The sequence below is a fragment of the Eumetopias jubatus genome, unplaced genomic scaffold (assembly GCF_037043125.1).
Source record: "Eumetopias jubatus isolate StellerSeaLion01/CBP00866 unplaced genomic scaffold, mEumJub1_p1.0 scaffold_13, whole genome shotgun sequence".
NCBI lineage: Eukaryota > Metazoa > Chordata > Mammalia > Carnivora > Otariidae > Eumetopias > Eumetopias jubatus.
The window spans coordinates 108,204,023-108,223,451 of record NW_028274819.1 but is presented as its reverse complement, the minus strand read 5'-3'; the positions used below and the strand labels follow the sequence as shown (position 1 = coordinate 108,223,451).

Sequence of the window (19,429 nt, the reverse complement as noted above, 5' to 3'; positions counted from 1 at the left end):
GTAAACAAATGAGCATACAGACATAAAAGTGACATTAATGAACATAAAAATGTACCTGTACCAGGCTTGTTTCTTAGTCCCTGAGTCTTCTGAGATTTTGGAGGGATGGGAATTTGAGGGATACTTCTATTGCATACAGGTGCTGCCAAAGGCATATGAAGGAGCTAGAAGAGAAGCAGCCATGAATGATTCTCGGTTTGAAAAGCATCGCTGCGCCATTTTCAGTTCAGAAATCTTACCTGCTGAGGAGGAGCAGAAAAGGTATTTCCATTCTGTCCAACCACAGACACAGGGATCATTCCCACCATTCCTTGGAGCACAGGTTGGACGGGAGAAGCAATTATGATGGCAGATCCTTAAAAAGAAATTCTCAGTAAGATTCTCTCTCAAACCAAAGACTCCAAGTAACATTTAAATTTTCTAAAATTGTAATCTTTTTACCTTAGAGTCTACTCTTTTTTTGTTGAAGATTTTATTTGAGAGCGAACAAAAGCGAGAGAGATCACAGAGGGAGAGGGAGAAGCAGACTCGCAGAGTGGAGAGCCTGATGTGGGACTTGATCCCAGGACCCTGAGCTGAAAGCAGACACTTAACCGACTGAGCCACCCAGGGCCCCTAGAATCTTCTGTCCTTAAAAAACTTTAGGAACAAGAGCAAGGCTAACAAATTAAGAAAAAATTAATCTGAATATTCAAAAGTAATCTAATTGCATTTGGTCAAGGTAAATATTCTAAGCATTAGACTTCACAGCCAGGAGATCACATTACAGTTATATGTTGATTCTTCTAGATTATAATAATGAAACTGATTAGAAACATGATGGTGAAGGTTTCAAATTTGAATCATACCACAAAATTAGGGTCTCAGCTGAATGTTAACGGCCCAAGACCTGCTCAGAACGCCAACCTATCATCTTAGTGGTACTGGTCAGAAAGGGTCCAGAGAAATGTACCAACAGTCAAAACTATGAGGGGAAATGACAATGCTTATATGGTCCTTAGAAGTCAACACTATAGTCTGTGGCTGTCCTATTTTATCCCTAAATCAAGCTTTTCCTTATATTCACTAACTGCTCTTGTCAGGTGGAGCTCACTTTCACGAACACCCACTTCAGTCTCTCAAATACCCACCTACACTCGACAACTCCCTCCCTTCACTCAAACCACGACTTCATTTCTCTGAGTTTCCGCTGAAGTCCCAGTCTTTAGTCATTCTGACCCCTCTTTTATTTTTTAAAGATTTTATTTATTTATTTGACAGAGAGAGACACAGCGAGAGAGGAAACACAAGCAGGGCGAGTGGGAGAGGGAGAAGCAGGCCTCCTGCGGAGCAGGGAGCCCGATGCAGGGCTTGATCCCAGGACCTTGGGATCATGACCTGAGCCGAAGGCAGACGCTTAGCAACTGAGCCACCCAGGCACCCCCTGACCCCTCTTTTAAAAGAGGTTATTTTAAACATTTCAAACAGATCCATCAGGCTACTAGTTAATTGTGTGTATTTATTCAGATTTTATTATATGCCTACAATATTAAAAAAAAGGGGAAAGGAGCTTGGGAAGCAACACGTAAGGAAAGGCAGATGAATGTATCCTCAGCTCCATCTTCAAGGATCACTGAAACCATTGAATTTCATAACTTATAGCAGATTTAAAACAAGGTATGGGTGAATTCATCAGGGAGAGAAAAGAGGGAGCATAATCACAAATTTCAGTCTTTTCTCACACTGTCTAGCCACGATTTCATTCCTCCTAGTCAATAAATGCACACACAAGAGAAATTAGGTCCCATTCCAGAGAAATGAACCTCATTGTATTTTTAAAGTTACCTTGTGAAAAGCTGGGTGACACAGTGTGGTTGACGGCGAACACACTGTTTGACCTCGGGGGTGTCTGTAACTGGGGCAGGGGTGGTGGAGCGGTCACGGGGGCAGAATTTCCAGGCAACACCACCACATTAGACTGACTTCCAGTTGTTCCTAGGGCTGTTGGATCTGTCACACAGGTAGCTATGAGAATGTTATTTGAATTGCCAAAAGTCGTGCTCGTAGCCGGCATCAACTGTATGTACCCCCCATCCTTGGAGACACACGGTGTGACGGTGGATGAGAAAGCACCGCTGCCTTCATTCTGAGCGCCGTTTCCGGGAGAGTCCTCAGGTTTGAGGGCCAGAAGGCTTTGTTCCCCTGGCGTGGAATCCCCTAGTCTGTCAGCAGATGTGACAGCACCTGCAGTCTCTTCTGAAGACAGGCATTTAACTAACTCTGCATCTTTGGCAGGAGACTTGGCAGGAGAGGACAGTATTATAGTCGGCAAGTTTTCCCCACTGATACTGGAAACAGCACTGTTCAGTTCAGTATCTGAGGAAACAAATGGATCGTCACTAATGATAATTTTGAGAGAGACAATATTTGATGCATCTATGTCTGTTGAATTGTCCACTGCAGGTTTTTCACTAGTCTTTTGGGACTCAGGGGGAGAATCTCCCACCGAAGAACACACAGATTCTGAAGGAAGAGACTGCTTCTCTTCCAGAGGATGACCTTCTGGAGCCATCAGTGCAACCTCCCCACAGTTACCAGCTTCACCTAAAGTGAGAAAAATACTATCTCCATCTTCTTTTAAAGACGCAGGCTCTTGTGAATCGACAGCGACTTTCTCAGACTTGGAGGGCTGACTTTCATGTTTTTCCAAATGACTTAACTCAGGTGCTGATGAATCCTCAGATGGTTGTTTAACTGAAGACACCGAATCTTCAAGACGAATGTCTACCTGTTCGGATACATTTAAACCTGAACTTTCAACTGACAGAGGTAGTATTTTATTTGGAAGTGAAGAATTATCTTGGCAGTCTGCACGTTGTGAGGCAACTGGCAATACACCGTGAACCTCAGTTTTATTCTGGTGCATGTCTCTAGGGTCTGACTTAGAACCAGGGAGAGTAGTAGTTTTAAGTCTTGCTGTGTTGTTAGAGCTTTCACAAAATTGACTTGTTTTAGATGTCTTTCCAGTTAATGGAATAGTTTGGGATAAAAGCTGAGAACTCTTCCCAGAGAGAATTAAGTTTTCACCATTAGTTTCACCACCAAGGGAAACAAACGACGTCACTGGTAGAGCGGCCAGATCAGGCTGCAAGGGAGGCTCCCGCGGTGTGCTGGACAGCAGAGGAGTCTTTCCAACCTCCAGCGTCATGGCGGTGTCAGTGGGCATCTGATGGGCGTACAATTCAGCACAACGCTGATTACATTCAGCATCAGCATTTACTCTTTGGTTAAAGTCATTCAAATGAGGCACAGACTCAAAGGTAATATCAAGGGTACACTTCTGTCCATTAGGTACAACTGTTTTAAATGCCTTTTTCTGGATGCTAGAGCCTATCTGAGGAAAGTGTTCCTGGGCTTCCTGTCCAAGCTCCTCATGGTTGCTGCTATTCTTCAAAGCATTTGAGGTGTCTTCATTTTGATAGGATGCACAAAATGGGGGCTGCCCAGACTGATCATCTGCAAAATACAAGGATGGTAGAACAGTGAATATGTATTCCTTTCTGAGGGAGTCACGTTCACTGTTTTGCCTCCTTGGAAGCAACTCATCTTTGATATACTGGTTAGCAGAAGTCTGAAAAGCCGTATCTCACGTTTTCCGAGTATCAAAAAACTTACAGGTACTTTTAAAAAAATTACTGATGCCTTTTTAAACGAGGGCCAAACTGTTTTTCAAACCTCTTAGAAAACAAGTGACGCAAAGAAGGAAAAAGTACATAGGTGTAAGAACATCTAATGTTTATCAGTACGTAAAAAAACTGGCCCTACATGTGTCGTGTTTTTCAAAATAGCTGACTTTTCAACTTGTACCATTTCTATTGGCCTTACTTTTTCGGATATATTCTTCAAGGTGAAATGGGCCAAGTACATTTTATATGATCAACATTTGATGTTATCATGTCCTGTTTGGAATCTTCAACACACACTTATTAAAGATCATCAACCACATGATTAGGGCTGGGATAAAAGACGAATGACCTAGTCTCTGCCCTTGGGGAGATCAGCCTATTAAGGAAAGCAGACATAGAGAGAGATGATAAAACACGTAAAAATTGTAATAGCATAGGAGCAAAAGGCAAGTCTTTGTGCCTAACGGACGTGACAAAGTGTTAAAAGGGAGCTATTATAAGAGGAGATCTGAACAGAAGAAATGTGATTTGCTGGGATAAGGAGGACGTTTCAAGAAGTAACAGCAAAATGACCAACTGAGTCACAGAGCACTCAGTGTGGGACAGAACGGTAGTGGTAACAAGATGAAAAACACAGGAAGGGTCTGGAAAACGTCTGTCACCTACGGTTCTGTTAATGGGACACTGGTAAGTCATCTCTGGTTAAGAGCACGTTTGGATCCTCCCGTGGGGAGATGGGCAGAAATTACATCCAGGCCACGTCAGCTTCAGTGAAGTGGCAAGACTCTGAGAGGAGATTTCGAGTTTCATTCTGTGCGCAGTAGAGCGCTTAAGTGAAGCCTAATTTTCCACACAAAATAACACTGTAATCCAGTCCAAGAAGAATTAGAGAATTGGGCTTCAGTGCAGGCAGAGGATTCAGAGTGGGAAAGGAGTCTGAGATATTCCCAAACTACTTTTTGGAAGACATGATGTGAAACTTGGAAGCCATCGGGTTTTTTTTTTTTTTGCAGTTGGAGGGGTAACAGCATTTAAGCAGACAGACAAAAAAAGATTATTTTGGCATAACTTGTTACTAACAGAACGGATAAAGGTGATACTAAAAAGGCACAGAGTTTAGCATGTGTGAGATGCAAGAGTAATGGTTGTATCTGAGAAAAACTGACCCACAGGTCAATTATGTGCCATATTGGTACTCCGCTGCCACCTCACTGGTATGGGAGGCAGAAATAAAAAACTGACTTGGTAGACACATAGGACTATGACCTAAAGCCTTATAAGACCCATACTGCAAGATTTTCACTACAGTATATAATTTCCTTGAAATAAGTGAGATATGGATGCTGAGCAGTCGGCTGAACTTGCTTACCAGGCTGCTGAATGATTAATACCACATACTAACCTTACAAAGCAGGGATTTGAATTTATGCCACAAAAAAATTATGTTAAATGTTACTGTTTTTTGTCAAACTGGACCACACCATTAATACTAAATTGTGCATGTCAAGAATCTATTGCATCACAAAAGAATGAGTACTAAAAATTCACCTTTTATTCAAATTACTAAAAAGCTTGGGATTTTTTTTTCTTTAATGAAAAGAAAAAACTTAAAAAAAAAAAACCAAAAAACACAACAAAACCTATGTGGCAATTTGAACAACTTCCAAATTAAACAGTATTGTCTGCCTTTGAAATTTTGAAACTGATATTAGGATTTAGATGGAAGATATTAACAAAACCAATTTCTTACCAGACTGTTCTGTTTCAAAAGAACCTTTAACTGCTAGATTAGTTCCATCTGCTAAGACTACACCGGTATTGGTTTCCAGATGCTGACTGGAAATGCCTTGTGACATATTTTTATTATTCTTTGATTTACCTGTTAAAAAGGGAACAGGGAAACAACTGGTTAAATTATCAAAATAAAAATAAGCATCAGTTAATACAACCTGATGGTGATTAAGCAAATGTTAGGCTTTATGTTAAAGTTACGGTCTTCTGGATGTTTTTAACATGTTGCCTTGTATATCATTGACAAAAACAAAGATTTTTCCAACAGACCGGTAGTTCTTAAACTTTAGCCTATATCAGAATCATCTGGAGAATCCAAGAATTTGCATTTTTAACATGTTCTCAGATAATGTTGTATGCTGGGGTGGAGACTACACTTTGAGAACTACTGCACAAGGTCATAAAATTGAGGGCAGTGGCCAACCTCTTGTATTCCGTATGATCCAACTGTGTTTAGTACAACGTATGTGCAGTAGTGATGTCAACATATTTGTGTTGACTGCCAATAATGCTCACAAAATATACAAAAGGTTCTCCATTTTTACAGCTCATGTTTTAGAAAAAAATAACTTCCACCCCTCCTTTCATAGCCATGTTTGCTTTGATGAAAATAGGACATTTTTTCAGATGCTCTGGGAATGTTGCTTCAGTCTGGTTAAATTGCCAAAGAAATGGAAACTTTTTTCTTCTAACTGCCTTGAAATGGTCTACTTACCATAGTCAAAGAGATCAAAGAGTGCCTGAAATGCTGGATCTGATTCTGTTTGTTCCAATATATCCTGTATAGCTTCCTCAGACATATGGATTTCACTCTGCAAAAAGAAGTGATCCTAACTGAATTAGTATATGGTTTAATAACAGCAAAATAATTAGAGGGCATATGATACTCTCAGTTTTTATAAATAATTACTTCCCTCCATGAAAATTTCTTCTGATTCTAACACTAGGGTCATTTGAAACAAATAAAAACAACCACACCAGCAGGTAGAAGTGAATGTTCCCTAATTCTACTTCCTAGAGTTAACTGCTTTGGTGAATATATTCCCAAAATTAAAATAAAACGAACACAGGAACTATAGTTATGTGTGTGTGTATACATCTTAAATGAAGTCACACTATGTTTTTTTCAACTTGACATCCAGCACTAAGTTTACGTTGTGCGGCATAATGCCTTGACCTACATATGCTGTGAAATGATGATCACAGTAAGTTTAGTTAACATCCATCATCTTAAGCAGATACAAAAATAAGAAAAATTTTTTTCCTTGTGAGAACTCTTAGGACCTACTTAACAATTTTCCAAATATACAACACAGCAGTGTTAACTAGTCATCATGTTGTACATTAAAGCCCAATACTTATTTATCTTTTATCTAGAAGTTTGTATTTTTGACCACCTTCTTCCAATCCGCCCCCCCCCCACCTCAACCCCCAACCAATGCCCTGTCTTTAGTAACCACAAATCTGATCTATTTTCCTATTAGTTTGGGAGACTTCTATATAAATCTTGCCCCTTTTATCTCTCTGCTTTGGTCTCAATATTAAATGCTTTCTTCAAATGTTGTACAATCCTTGCTTGTCTGTTCACATTTATCCTTTTGTAAGATTTTATTTGTCAGAGAGACTAGGGCCTTCATTTACTCTTATTCTAATAGAGAATTAAAATTCTCAATTTTATTTATAAATCATCCCACAATGTCATATTCTTCAAGATTAGTAAGGCATACATTTGAATCCCATGAGAGAGGAAATTCACATGGAACAAGAGTTAAAGTGGAACTTCCATGAACTGATAAAAACTTGGGACTTTTTAAAATGCTTATAAAATGAAAAGAAAAACTCGTTTGAAATTAAAGAGCCAGTTCACTTTAATTATAAAGATGTACAGAGAACATCAACAATTCTCGATGAAATATGATTTGGGAGGAGTCCAGGAGCTTGAACAAGTGTTTCTATACCCAGGAACTTGAAAATACAGTAATGTAAATAATGTCGAGAACACAATATAATCGAATTATGAAACGCTGGATAGTCTTATAAAAATTGTTGACGAAATGCACTTTTCTAGTAAGTCATTTTATTCTCAACTGTAAATATTACAATCAAAAGAACCTCGAAATGAATGTTCCAAAGGTAACTGCAAATCGACCTTCTAATATTTTTAAAACTCAAGGTATAATTTACACACACTAAAACGCACAGAACTTAAGTCCACAGTTCAGTGAGCTTTGACAATTTTAAGGACTGTGTAACCACCACTCCAGTAAAAAGTGTGAAACGGGGCACCTGGCTGTCTCAGTTGGTGGAAGTCTGCAACTCTTGATCTCAGGGTTGTGAATTTGAGCCTCTTGTTGGGTGTAGAGGTTACTTAAAAATAAAATCTTTTAAAAAAAAAAAAGGTAAAACATTTCCACCGCCCAAGAAAATCACACATCTGTACACACCATTCCCTTTTCTAGAGCATTCCTCCTTTGGCAAATTACTACCCTCACCCTCAAAAAATTTCTGATTTCTATCAGCATGAATTTGTGTTGCCTGTTTTAGAACTTCATACAAACGGAAGCACACTATATACATACATTCTTTTAGTCTATCTTCTTTGATCAACGTATGTTTGAGATTCATCCAAGTATGTTATGTGTATCAGTAGCTCAGTCCTTCTTATTCTTCACCAGTATTCTATGACTGCCAAACTTGCTTATTCCTTTTTTGTCGATGGACATCTGGTTTTACTGTTTGTCAAAGCTGTTACAAATATTCTGGTAGAAGTCTTTTTGTAAACATATGTGAACATATTTATTTCTTTTGGGTAAAAACCTACTAACTGCCAGATCATAAGGAAAGTTACAGGTGCATACACAACTTTGTTAACTATCAGTTTTCTGAACAGGTTATACTATTTTATAACTTCTCATCAGTTTTTCAGAGTTCCAGTTGTTTCACATCCTTGTGAACATCTGGTATTGTCAGATCTTTAACTTTCAGCCATTGTAGTGAATGTGAAACGGTATCTCATTGTATTCTTAACTTTCAATTCCCGAATAACAAATAATCATGGCCTCAGTGGCCATTCCTCTATCTTCTTTTGTCTGGTCCAATCTTTCACCCCTTTCTTAAAATGGGTGGTTTATCTTTTTATTATTGATTATGGAAGCTCTTTCTATATTTCAGATAAAAATATTTTGACAGATGCATGTGTTATGAGTATTTTCTCCAAGTTGGTGGTTTGACTTTTAATTTTTTGTTAATGATGATTTTAATAAGCAGGTATTTTAAGTTTTACGGAAGCTTTTTTTTTTTTTAAACAGTGATTTGTATAGCCTAAGAAATCTTGCCTTCTCCAAGGTCACAAAGACTTGTAAGTATTTTTAATACTTCACCTATTTATACAACTGGCTAATTACTTCTCAGTGAATCTGATGTTTCTACTACTCAGTTGGGCAATCTGTCTTGCTGTTCTTTTAAAAAGTTATTTAAATCTGAATTTAACTTTTCCCAAATATACAGTATTACAAAGCAAGAGCAGAGGGTTGTGTCTTATAACGTCTCACAATATTAACACAGTGCCTTGATTAAGGGAAGTATCTGATGTCTGTGGAGAAAATATAAACAAGCAATTGAAGACTATAAAAATTTAGAATAGGGTGTATTCATCTGTTAAACATTAAGACAGGAGAAGTTTTTAAAAAGAAGTACTAGTAGATAATTTAAAGTTGCTTTAAAAAGTTCGTCATATTTTGTTAAATTTACTGAACTTCACTACAGGAAAATGTAGCAAATTGTTTTTTTAAAGTATTCTGAAGGAAAGACCAAAAAAATAAAAATAAAAAAATTCAGTGGTTTTTACCTAGAATTCACCTGAAAGCAAACCTGCTATAATGAATTCGTTTGGTGGGCATGACAACAAGAATGGATTACACCATCCAAGAGTCCAAGTCAAAGGATGAGTTACCATCACAATCTCAGCTCCTGAGGAAGGATATGTGCACATGAACAAATTTTTTTTTTTTTTAAAAACACATGAATAAATATTAAAGATAAATTGTTAAAGTCTTCCTTTACCAGCTGATGTTCTTCCATCTTCACCATCACTAAATAGCAACAGTAACTATAGTCCCATCTTCCTTCTCTTGGCAGTAAACTTCAGACAATTTATTCATTTAGTTAGTAACCTTTCTTTTTTAAAGTGTCTTGTTCATTTTACTTGGATTCATTATATACCTTTAACATAATTTCATTGTTTCCTTACATTTTTATGCAGTGTGTAGCAATGCAATATATACATGTTGTATGGTATTGTTGCTACAGCTGCGACACAAACATACACAAACATACCCAAACATACACAAACATACCCGCTTAGGAAACTTTAAGTATTAAATACTTAGATACCCACTGCTGACTGCTGTATGGCTACAGTGTTGTACTGATACATGGAAGAATTAGAGATATTAAATGGGTTAGAGATGTCTTACCACTTTTACCATTTAAACAATACAATTTACACATTATTTGAAAATTCACGAATTCATTTTCAAGAACAGGTTACATTTATGTTTGGACAATGAAGGAAATCTCTAACTAAAATTATTATCTTAAATAATTTTATACATCTGTTGGCAATGGTTTTGTTTTTTTTTTTTTTGGTCAAGATTTTATTTTATTTAGGGCGCCTGGGTGGCTCAGTTGGTTAAACAACTGCCTTCGGCTCAGGTCATGATCCTGGAGTCCCGGGATCGAGTCCCACATCGGGCTTCCTGCTCAGCAGGGAGTCTGCTTCTCCCTCTGACCCTCTTCCCTCTCGTGCTTTCTATCTCTCATTCTCTCTCTCTCAAATAAATAAATAAAATCTTTAAAAAAAAAAAAAAGATTTTATTTTATTTAAGTAATCTCTATACCTAACATGAAGCTCAAACTTACAACCCCAAGATCAAGAGTCACATGCTGTACTGACTGAGCCAGAAGGCACTTCTTGGCAATGGTTTTGAAGTGAAAACAAAATACCATCAGTTTTAACTATGAGTATATGCACTACAAACACACACCCTAACCTATACCTGAAGTCCCAGGAGTTCATCAATTGAAGTCTCCGGTTCCGTAGGATTGCTCTCTGTTTGCTTAGGTATTTGTGCAATATTGTTGTCGCTGTAATACAGTAAGAAACATTGTTACCATAGCTCTCAATTAGGTGAAAACAATTAGGCATCATCAACACACATAGCTTACCTAGTCAAAAATTTATTAATGTTTTCCGCAAGCTTTTCTTGAAGAGATTTGTTACTTAATATTTTTTCTCGTGCATTTTCAATAACCATTTGCTGGAAAAGAAAATTAATATTAGTAAAGAATAGGGTAGAGCTTCTAGTTAACGGGAGCTAGCTAGTTTTAATAAATCTAGGTGGAAACTCAGAAGTTACCGTGGCTCCGTTTGTATAAATACTTGAATACTACACAAGTGTTACCACAGATCCTTCACCAACTCTTTCTTCACTGATTACAAAACAGTTCCAAACTCTAAATTTTCATACAAGGTTTTTAATAATCTGACTCTAGTAAAATGCCCGATTATGTTGCATAATCCAGCACCCACAATGTATTTATTGTTCCCTGAACAGCACTGCTTCTTACTTGGTGCACTTGCACACGCTATCTATTCTAAATGGACTGTCTCCTACTCATACATTTTACTCTATCCCAAGGAAATTACCCTGCAGTTTTATAGAAATACTGTAACACACACACACACACATGTAAATATCACTATTTTAAAACTCAGGAATATCTCAAACTGCAAAGCTTGGTAAGGTCACTTACTTTTTCTACTGCAAATGCATTTGGATCCTGGAAATTCCGTATTGTTGAATGAGGCCCAGACAAAGTGTTACTTTTCCTTTGAGATTCACTGAAACACATTTTAAAGCTTGTCTTTTAACTAGTATGAAAAACAGATTCGATGATAATTACATATAGAGATATAAATCTTAAGGTCATGGAAGAACAGGTATTTTCCCTCTCTGTGGTAGCAACAAAGGGCAAGAGTAGAAAACCATTACTACACCGCATTAGTAAGAAATGACTCTGAGATCCAGCTTTACCAATTACTATGTGGTCTGTAGCAAGTTAAGTTCCATTTGTTTTATTTTTAAGATTTATTTGACAGAGAGAGAGAGAGACTGCGCACGCGTGTGTAAGGACAAGCAGGGGGAACGGCAGGCAGAGGGAGAAGCTGGCTCCCTGCTCCCAGTTCTATGTGACCTACTTTATAATGGGGTAAGATCAACTGCATTATTGGGTTTATGAAAGAACCGAATAAGATGAAGTACGTGTAAAAACTATTTTTTTTTTTTTTTTGAGACCGTGCACACAAGCTGGGGTGTGGGGAGAGGGTCAAGAGAGGAGAGAATCTTTTTTTTCTTTTTGCAGTTTATTATAATTCTTAATATCTTTTTTGGCAACTTTTTAAAATTTAAATTTCATTACCATATAGTATATTGTTAGTTCCAGAGATAGAGGTCAGTGATTCCTCAGTCTTACAGAACACCCAGTGCTCATCACATCTCGTGCCCTCCTTCACGCCCATCACACAGTTACCCCATCCCCGCCTCCCACCTCCCCTCCAGCAACCTCAGTTTGTTTCCTAGGATTAAGAGTCTCTTACGATTTGTCTCTGTCTCTGATTTTGACTTATTTTTCCCTCCCTTCCCCTACAGATCCTGTTTTGTTTCTTAAATTCCACATAAAAGTGAGATCTTATGAAAATTGTCTTTCTCTAGTTGACTTATTTCACTCAGCTGAGAGAATCTTAAGCAGGCTCCACACCCAGCATTGAGCCCAACATGGGGCTCGACATCATGACCCTGAGATCACTACTGGAGCTGAAATCAAGAGTCAGACACTTAATCGACTAAGCCACTCAGGTGCCCCTGTGTAGAGACTTTATGAAAAGGCCAAGATTTCTATAAATGTTAGATACTGTCATAGTTGTTTTATTATTAAAACAATAAAGGAGGCTGAGGTCAGCCTTGAATGAGAGACTACCAACAGTAAAAACTAACAAAAATATCCATGGCATGGCAGTTAAGAAATCAGAAGAAGCATTTAAAAACTATTATCTCTCTTTTCTGAAATATCCTTCAAACAAAGACACACAGATTAAGGCAGAAAGAACTTTGGTCTCAAAGACTCCCTGAAAAAATTTCTGACTTTAAGACTTGAAATATGTGTTCGTGGACATGCTACTATTATTCCTATTTATTTAAAAAATTGATTGATTTTATTTATTCATTTGAGAGACAGAGAGAGCACAAGCAGGGGGAGTGGGAAAGGGAGAAGGCTCCCCAGTGAGCTGGGAGCCTGACATGGGGCTCGATCCTAGGACCTCAAGATCATGACCTGAGCCGAAGGCAGACACTCAACCACCTGAGCCATCCAGGCGCCCTAAAAAACACACTTATTTAAAAAAACCTGAGATACCGCCAATATTTTTAAATTTAATTTTATTATGTTGTTAGTCCCCACACAGCACATCATTACTTTTTGATGTAGTGTTCCATGATTCACTGTTTTCGAATAACACCCAGTGCTCCATACAATACGTGCCCTCCTTAAATACTCATCACTGGGCTAACCCATCCGCCCACCCTCCTCCCCTCTGAAACCCTCAGTTTGTTTCTCGGAGTCCACAGTCTCTCATGGTCTGTCTCCCCCCTCTGATTCCCCCCTCTTCACTATTCCCTTTCTTCTCCTATGGTATTCTTTATGTTCCACAAATAAGTGAAACCATGATAATTGACTTTCTCTGCTTGACTTATTTCACTTAGCATAAATCTCCAGTCCCATCCATGTCGATGTAAAAGTTGGGTATTCATCCTTTCTGACGGCTGAGCAATATTCCCTTGTGTATATGGACCACGTCTTCTTTATCCATTCATCCGTTGAAGGGCATCTCGGCTCTTTCCACAGTTTGGCTATTGCAGACACTGCTGCTATGAACACTGGGGTGCATATGGCCCTTCTTTTCACTACAACTGTGTCTTTGGGGTAAATACCCAGTAGTGCAATTGCTGAGTCATAGGGTAGCTCTATTTTTAATTTCTTGAGGCACCTCCACACCGTTTTCCAAAGTGGCTGCACCAGCTTGCATTCCCACCAACAGTATAAGAGGTTCCCCTTTCTCCACATTTGTTTCTTGCCTTGTCAATTTTTGCCATTCTAACTGGTGTAAGGTGGTATCTCAATGTGATTTTGATTTGAATTTCCCTGATGGCTAATGATGTTGAACATTTGTCTGTTAGCCACTTGTATGTCTTCTTTGGAGAAGTGTCTGTTCATGTCTTCTGGCCATTTTTTGACTGACTTGTGTTTTTGGGTGTTGAGTTTGAGAAGTTCTTTACAGATCTTGGATATCAGCTCTTTGTAGTGTCATATGCAAATATCTTCTCCCATTTTGTGGGTTGCCTGTTTTGTTGACTGCTTCCTTTGCTGTGCAGAAGCTTTTTGTCTTGATGAAGTCCTAAAAGTTCATTTTTGCTTTTGTTTGCCTTTGGAGATGTATCTTGAAAGAAGCTGCTGTGGCCGATGTTCAAGAGGTTACTGCCTATGTTCTCCTCTAGGATTTTGATGGATTCCTGTCTCACATTGAGGTCTTTCATCCATTCTGAGCTTATCTTTGTGTAGGGTGTTAAGAGAATGGTCAGGTTTCATTCCTCTGTATATAGTTGTCCAATTTTCCCAGCACCATTCATTGAAGAGACTGTCTTTTTTCCATTGCATATTTTTTCCTGCTTTGTCGAAGATTATTTGACCATAGAGTTGAGGGTCCATATCTGGGCTCTCTATTCTGTTCCATTGGCCTATATGTCTGTTTTTGTGCTAGTACCATGCTGTCTCGGTGATCACTGCTTTGTAACATAGCGTGAAATCCGGCAACGTGATGCCCCCAGCTTTTTCTTTTTCAACATTTCCTTGGCGATTCAATTTCCATATTCCATACAAATTTTAGGATTGTTTGTTCCAGCACTTTGAAAAATGTCATTGGAATTTTGATTGGGATGGCATTGAAGGTATAGATTGCTCTGGGCAGCATAGACATTTTAACAATGTTTATTCTTCCCATCCATGAGCATGGAATGTTTTTCCATCTTTTTGTGTCTTCAAATTCTTTCATGAGTGTTCTGTAGTTCCTAGAGTATAGATCCTTTACCTCTTTGGTTAGCTTTATTCCGAAGTATCTCATGGTTTTTGGTGCTATTGTAAATGGAATCATTTCTCTAATTTCTCTTTCCACAGTTGTATTGTTAATGTCTAAGAAAGCAACTGATTTCTGTGCACTGATTTTGTATCCTGCCACCTTACTGAATTGCCGTATGAGTTCTAGTAATTTGGGGGTGGAGTCTCTTGGGTTCTCCACATAATGTATCATGTCATCTGCGAAGAGAGAGAGTTTTGACTTCTTCTTTGCCAATTTGTATACCTTTTTTTTGTTGTCTGATTGCTGTTGCTAGGACTTCTAGTGCTATGTTGAACAACAGTGGTGAGAGTGGGCATCCTTGTTGTGTTCCTAATCTTAAGGGAAAGGCTCTCAGCTTTTCCCCATTGAAGATGATATTAGCTGTGGATTTTTCAAAGATGAATTTTATGAACTTGAGGAATGTTCCCTCTATTCCTATACTCTTAAAAGAGTTTTAATCAGGAAAGGATGCTGTATTTTGTCAAATGCTTTTTTTCATCAATTGAGAGGACCACATGGTTCTTGTCTTATTAATGTGTTCTATCACATTGATTGATTTGTGAATGTTGAACCACCCTTGCATCCTGGGGATAAATCCCATTTGGTCGTGGTGGATGATCCTTTTAATGTATTGTTGGATCCTATTAGCTAGGATTTTGTTGAGAATTTTGGAATCCATATTCATCAGGGCTATCGGTCTGAAATTCTCCTTTTTGATGGGATCTTTGCCTGGTTTGGGGATTAAGGTAATGCTGGCCTCATAGAATGAGTCTGGAAGCTTTCCTTCTGTTTCTATTGTTTGGAACAGCTTCAGGACAATAGGTGTTATTTCTTCTTTGCATGTTTGGTAGAATTCCCCAGGGAATCCATTAGGCCCTGGACTCTTGGTTTGGGAGGTTTTTGATCACTGCTTCAATCTTATTACTGGTTACTGGCCTATTTAGATTGTCAGTTTCTTCCGTTTCAGTCTTGGTAGTTTATAGGTTTCCAGGAAGGCATCCATTTCTTCCAGGTTGCTCAATTTATTGGCATATAGTTGTTGATAATAATTTCTAATAATTGTTTCTATTTCCTTGGTGCTAGTCGTGATCTCCCCCCTTTCATTCATAATTTTATTAATTTGGGTCCTTTCTCTTTTCTTTTAGATAAGTCTGGCCAGTGGTTTATCGATCTTACTAATTCTTTCAAAGAACCAGCTTCTAGTTTCATTGATCTGATCTACTATGTTTCTGGTTTCTAATTCATTGATCTCTGCTCTGATCTTAATTATTTCTCTTCTAATGTATGGCTTAGGCATCGTTTGTTGCTTTTTCTCCAGTTCTTTAAGGTGTAAAGTTAGTTGGTGAATTCGGGATTTTTCTATTTTTTTGAGTGAGGCTTGGATGGCTAAGTATTTCCCCCTCAGGACCGCCTTTGCAGTATCCCATAGGTTTTGAACTGATGTGTTTTTGTTCTCATTGGTTTCCATGAATTAAGTTCTTCTTTGATTTCCTGGTTGACCCAAACATTTTTAAAAAATTTTTTAATTAACATATAATGTATTATTTGTTTCAGGGGTATAGGTCTGTGATTCATCAGTCTTACACAATTCATAGTGCTCACCATAGTACATACCCTCCCCAACGACCCAAACATTCTTAAGCAGAGTGGTCTTTAGCTTCCAAGTGTTTGAATTTCTGCCAAATTTTTTCTTGTGACTGAGTTCCAGTTTTAATGCATTATGGTGTGAGAATATGCAGGGAACAATCTCAATCTTTTGGTATCGCCTGAGACCTGATTTGTGACCCAGTATGTGGTCTATTCTGGAGACAGTTCCATGTGCACTCAAGAAGAGGGAGTATTCTGTTGTCTTAGGGTGGAATGTTCTGTATATATCTATGAGGTCCATCTGGTCCAGTGTGTCATTCAAAGCTCGTTTCTTTGTTGATTTTCTGCTTAGATGATATGTCCATTGCTGAGAGTGGAGTATTGAGGTCTTCTACAATTAATGTACTATCAATACGACTCTTTACTTTGGTTAACAGTTGGCTTCTTTAGTTGGCTGCTCCCATGTTGCGAGTGTAGATAGTTAAAATTGTTAGATCTTCTGGTTGACTAGACCCTTTAAGAATGATAGGGTCCTTCTGTGTCTCTAACTACAGTCTTTAGCTTAAAATCTGATTTGTCTGATATTAGAATTACTACCCCAGCTTTCTTTTGAGGTCTGTTGATATGGAAGATGGATCTCCATCCCTTCACTTTCAGTCTGGATGTATCTTTACATTGTAAATGAGTCTCTTGTAGACATCATATGGATGGGTCCTGTCTTTTTATTCAATCTGTAACCCTGTGCCATTCTATGGGAGCATTTAGGCCATTAGCATCGAGGGTGATTATTGAAAGATATGAATATATTGTCATCATATTGCCTGTGAAGTCCTTGTTTCTATAGATTGTCTCTGTAAATTTCTGTTCTATATCACCCTTGGGGTCTTTCTGCTTTTATAGACCCCCTTTAATATTTCTTGCAGGGCCGGCTTAGTGGTCACATATTCTTTCAGTTTCTGCCAGTCTTGGAAGCTCTGCACCTCTCCATCCATTCTAAATGACAGCCTTGCTGGATAAAGTATTCTTCACTGCATATTCTTCTCATTTAGTACCCTGAATATGTCTTGCCAGCACTTTCTGGCTTGCCCAGTCTCTGTGGATAGGTCTGACGTTATTCTGATGTTCCTCCCTCCGTTTGTAAGGAATCTCTTCCCCCTAACTGCCCTTAAGATGGTTTCCTTGGTTCTAAGATTTGCAAGTTTTACTATTACATGCCAGGGCATTGGTCTGTTTTCCTTGATCTTGGGAGGGGTCCTCTCTGCCTCTAGGACACGAATGTTTGTTTCATTCCCCAGATTAGGGAAGTTCTCAGCTACATTTGCTCAGATATATCTTCTTGTCCTCTCTCTCTCTCCACCCCCTCAGGGATCCCAATAATTCTGATGTTGGAACGTTTCATGGAGTCACTTATTTCTCTAATTCTGTTTCCATGGATTTTTTGCTGTTTTTCCCAAGCCTCCTCTTTTTCCTTCTTTTCTATCGATTTGTTTCTAGATCACTAATTCGTTCTTCTGCCTCACTTACCCTAGCTGTTAGAGTACCTAGATTAGATTGGATCTCATTGATAGCATTTTTAAGTTCTGCCAGTTTAGCTTTCATTTCTGCTCTTAGAGACTCTATGTTGCCATTAATCGATTTCTCCATTGTAGCCATCATCTTCATAACTGTTACCGTGAAGTCCATTTCCTACATCTTGATTATATCTGTATCCATCTGTGAATCTGTGGCAGAAGTCACAGTCTCTGATTCTTTCCTATTTTGGGGGTTCCTCCTCCTAGTCATTCTGTTGAGGGGTGGTTGAAGGAATGTATAGAGTCCAAATTGTTGAGCACTACCCAAGCAAGATGCACCTGTTTTGTAGGGACCTTAGGGTTGTCAGCCTCTTGTTCTCCCAGCCTGTCTTCTGGGGGTAAGGCCTGCTGTGCTATTACTCAGGCAACACTGTTTGGGCAGAGTTGCCCTGCCTCCTGTGTGTGTGTGGGGGGGGAATGGCTCGGTGAAAACTGGTTTTTTGGGGCTTTTGTTCCCTGGTGGCTTTCCACGTCTCTTCTGAAGAGTTAGAGCAGAAGTGACCGCTTCCAACCCTCTGCCTCAGAACAGAGAGAGCAATCTGTTCTTCAGTGAGCTCTCCAGGCCACACTGTCTCCGTTTCTGTCTCTGGTGCTAAAAACTGCAGTGTCCTGGATTTGCGCCCCTCCGCAGCGCTCCCAATCCTTGCCTCCAGGTTGGGGCACATCTCTGCCCTTTGTGCTTCTAAAACCGCCAGCTGCACCCAGTTCACACGTGCGGCCCTGCCACTTCAGGTTTCAGTTCAGGGGGCTGCCCTAAAGTCTTTTCCCCACGACTACTGGTCTGTGAATCTGTGCCCTGTCCCTAGTGCAGGAGGCTTTCACCCACTGGTGGTGCAGGAACCCGACGGCTACCTCCCCCTTCCAGTTTATCTTCTGATATGTGCCCGTGGAATCACGGCTCCCCACTTCATACCTTGAAACCAACCGCCTGCAATATTGTTTGTAGAGATCCAGATCCATCTTCTTACATCTCAGGCTGATTTCGTGGGTATTCAGAGTGGTCTGGTAGATATCCAGCTCAATTCAGGGAACCGGTTGGAATAGTGTCCCCTACTCCTCCGCCATCTTTTGTCCTCTTGATACCACCAATTTTAAGACATATTTTTATGTACTACTACAGATTTAAAATGTAGTAATGTGAATGCGAGAAAAAAAGCATTTTAGAATGGGTATAATAGTAAATAGTCCCAGGAACCGAATCCATTGTTATTTTATTCATAATGTAAACATGGTGGTGTAATTCTTTAATTTTAGTGGTTATTGGAAACTTGTCTGTTCCAAAAGCATTTACCTTTTGCGTCTAGCAGGAGACATTACTGTGGTCTGAGTTTTCTTTTCCTGAGGACCAGGAATGATATTTAAACCCTCTCCAGCTGTATATAAAAAAAACAAAGCATCATGTCAAGGACATGGAATAGTTTTCTAAGCTTGAATTAATGGCATAAGTAGCATTACATAATGATTATTATTTTATATTAAACTCAGCATACACTGAGTGCTTTACTATGTGCAAGGCACTGTAAAATACATTAAGATGAGTAATATATATTATGACTTAAAGCTTTATAATACAGTAAGGCTTTATA

General features: G+C 38.8%; 1 protein-coding gene across 2 annotated transcripts in view; it reads right to left on the bottom strand.

The window, feature by feature from the left end:
• The window catches only part of NPAT (nuclear protein, coactivator of histone transcription), a 55,100-nt gene that overhangs the window by 6,861 nt on the left and 28,810 nt on the right, over positions 1 to 19,429 (bottom strand). For both annotated transcript variants that reach the window (XM_028105879.1, XM_028105880.1), the window contains exons 7-15: positions 19,135 to 19,216; positions 11,271 to 11,358; positions 10,683 to 10,774; positions 10,514 to 10,601; positions 6,172 to 6,268; positions 5,416 to 5,544; positions 1,825 to 3,495; positions 240 to 355; positions 56 to 164 (exon numbers count right to left, since the gene is read on the bottom strand). In XM_028105879.1, the coding sequence (XP_027961680.1) occupies positions 56 to 164; positions 240 to 355; positions 1,825 to 3,495; positions 5,416 to 5,544; positions 6,172 to 6,268; positions 10,514 to 10,601; positions 10,683 to 10,774; positions 11,271 to 11,358; positions 19,135 to 19,216 (2,472 nt within the window). The remainder of the gene's footprint in view (positions 1 to 55; positions 165 to 239; positions 356 to 1,824; positions 3,496 to 5,415; positions 5,545 to 6,171; positions 6,269 to 10,513; positions 10,602 to 10,682; positions 10,775 to 11,270; positions 11,359 to 19,134; positions 19,217 to 19,429) is intronic.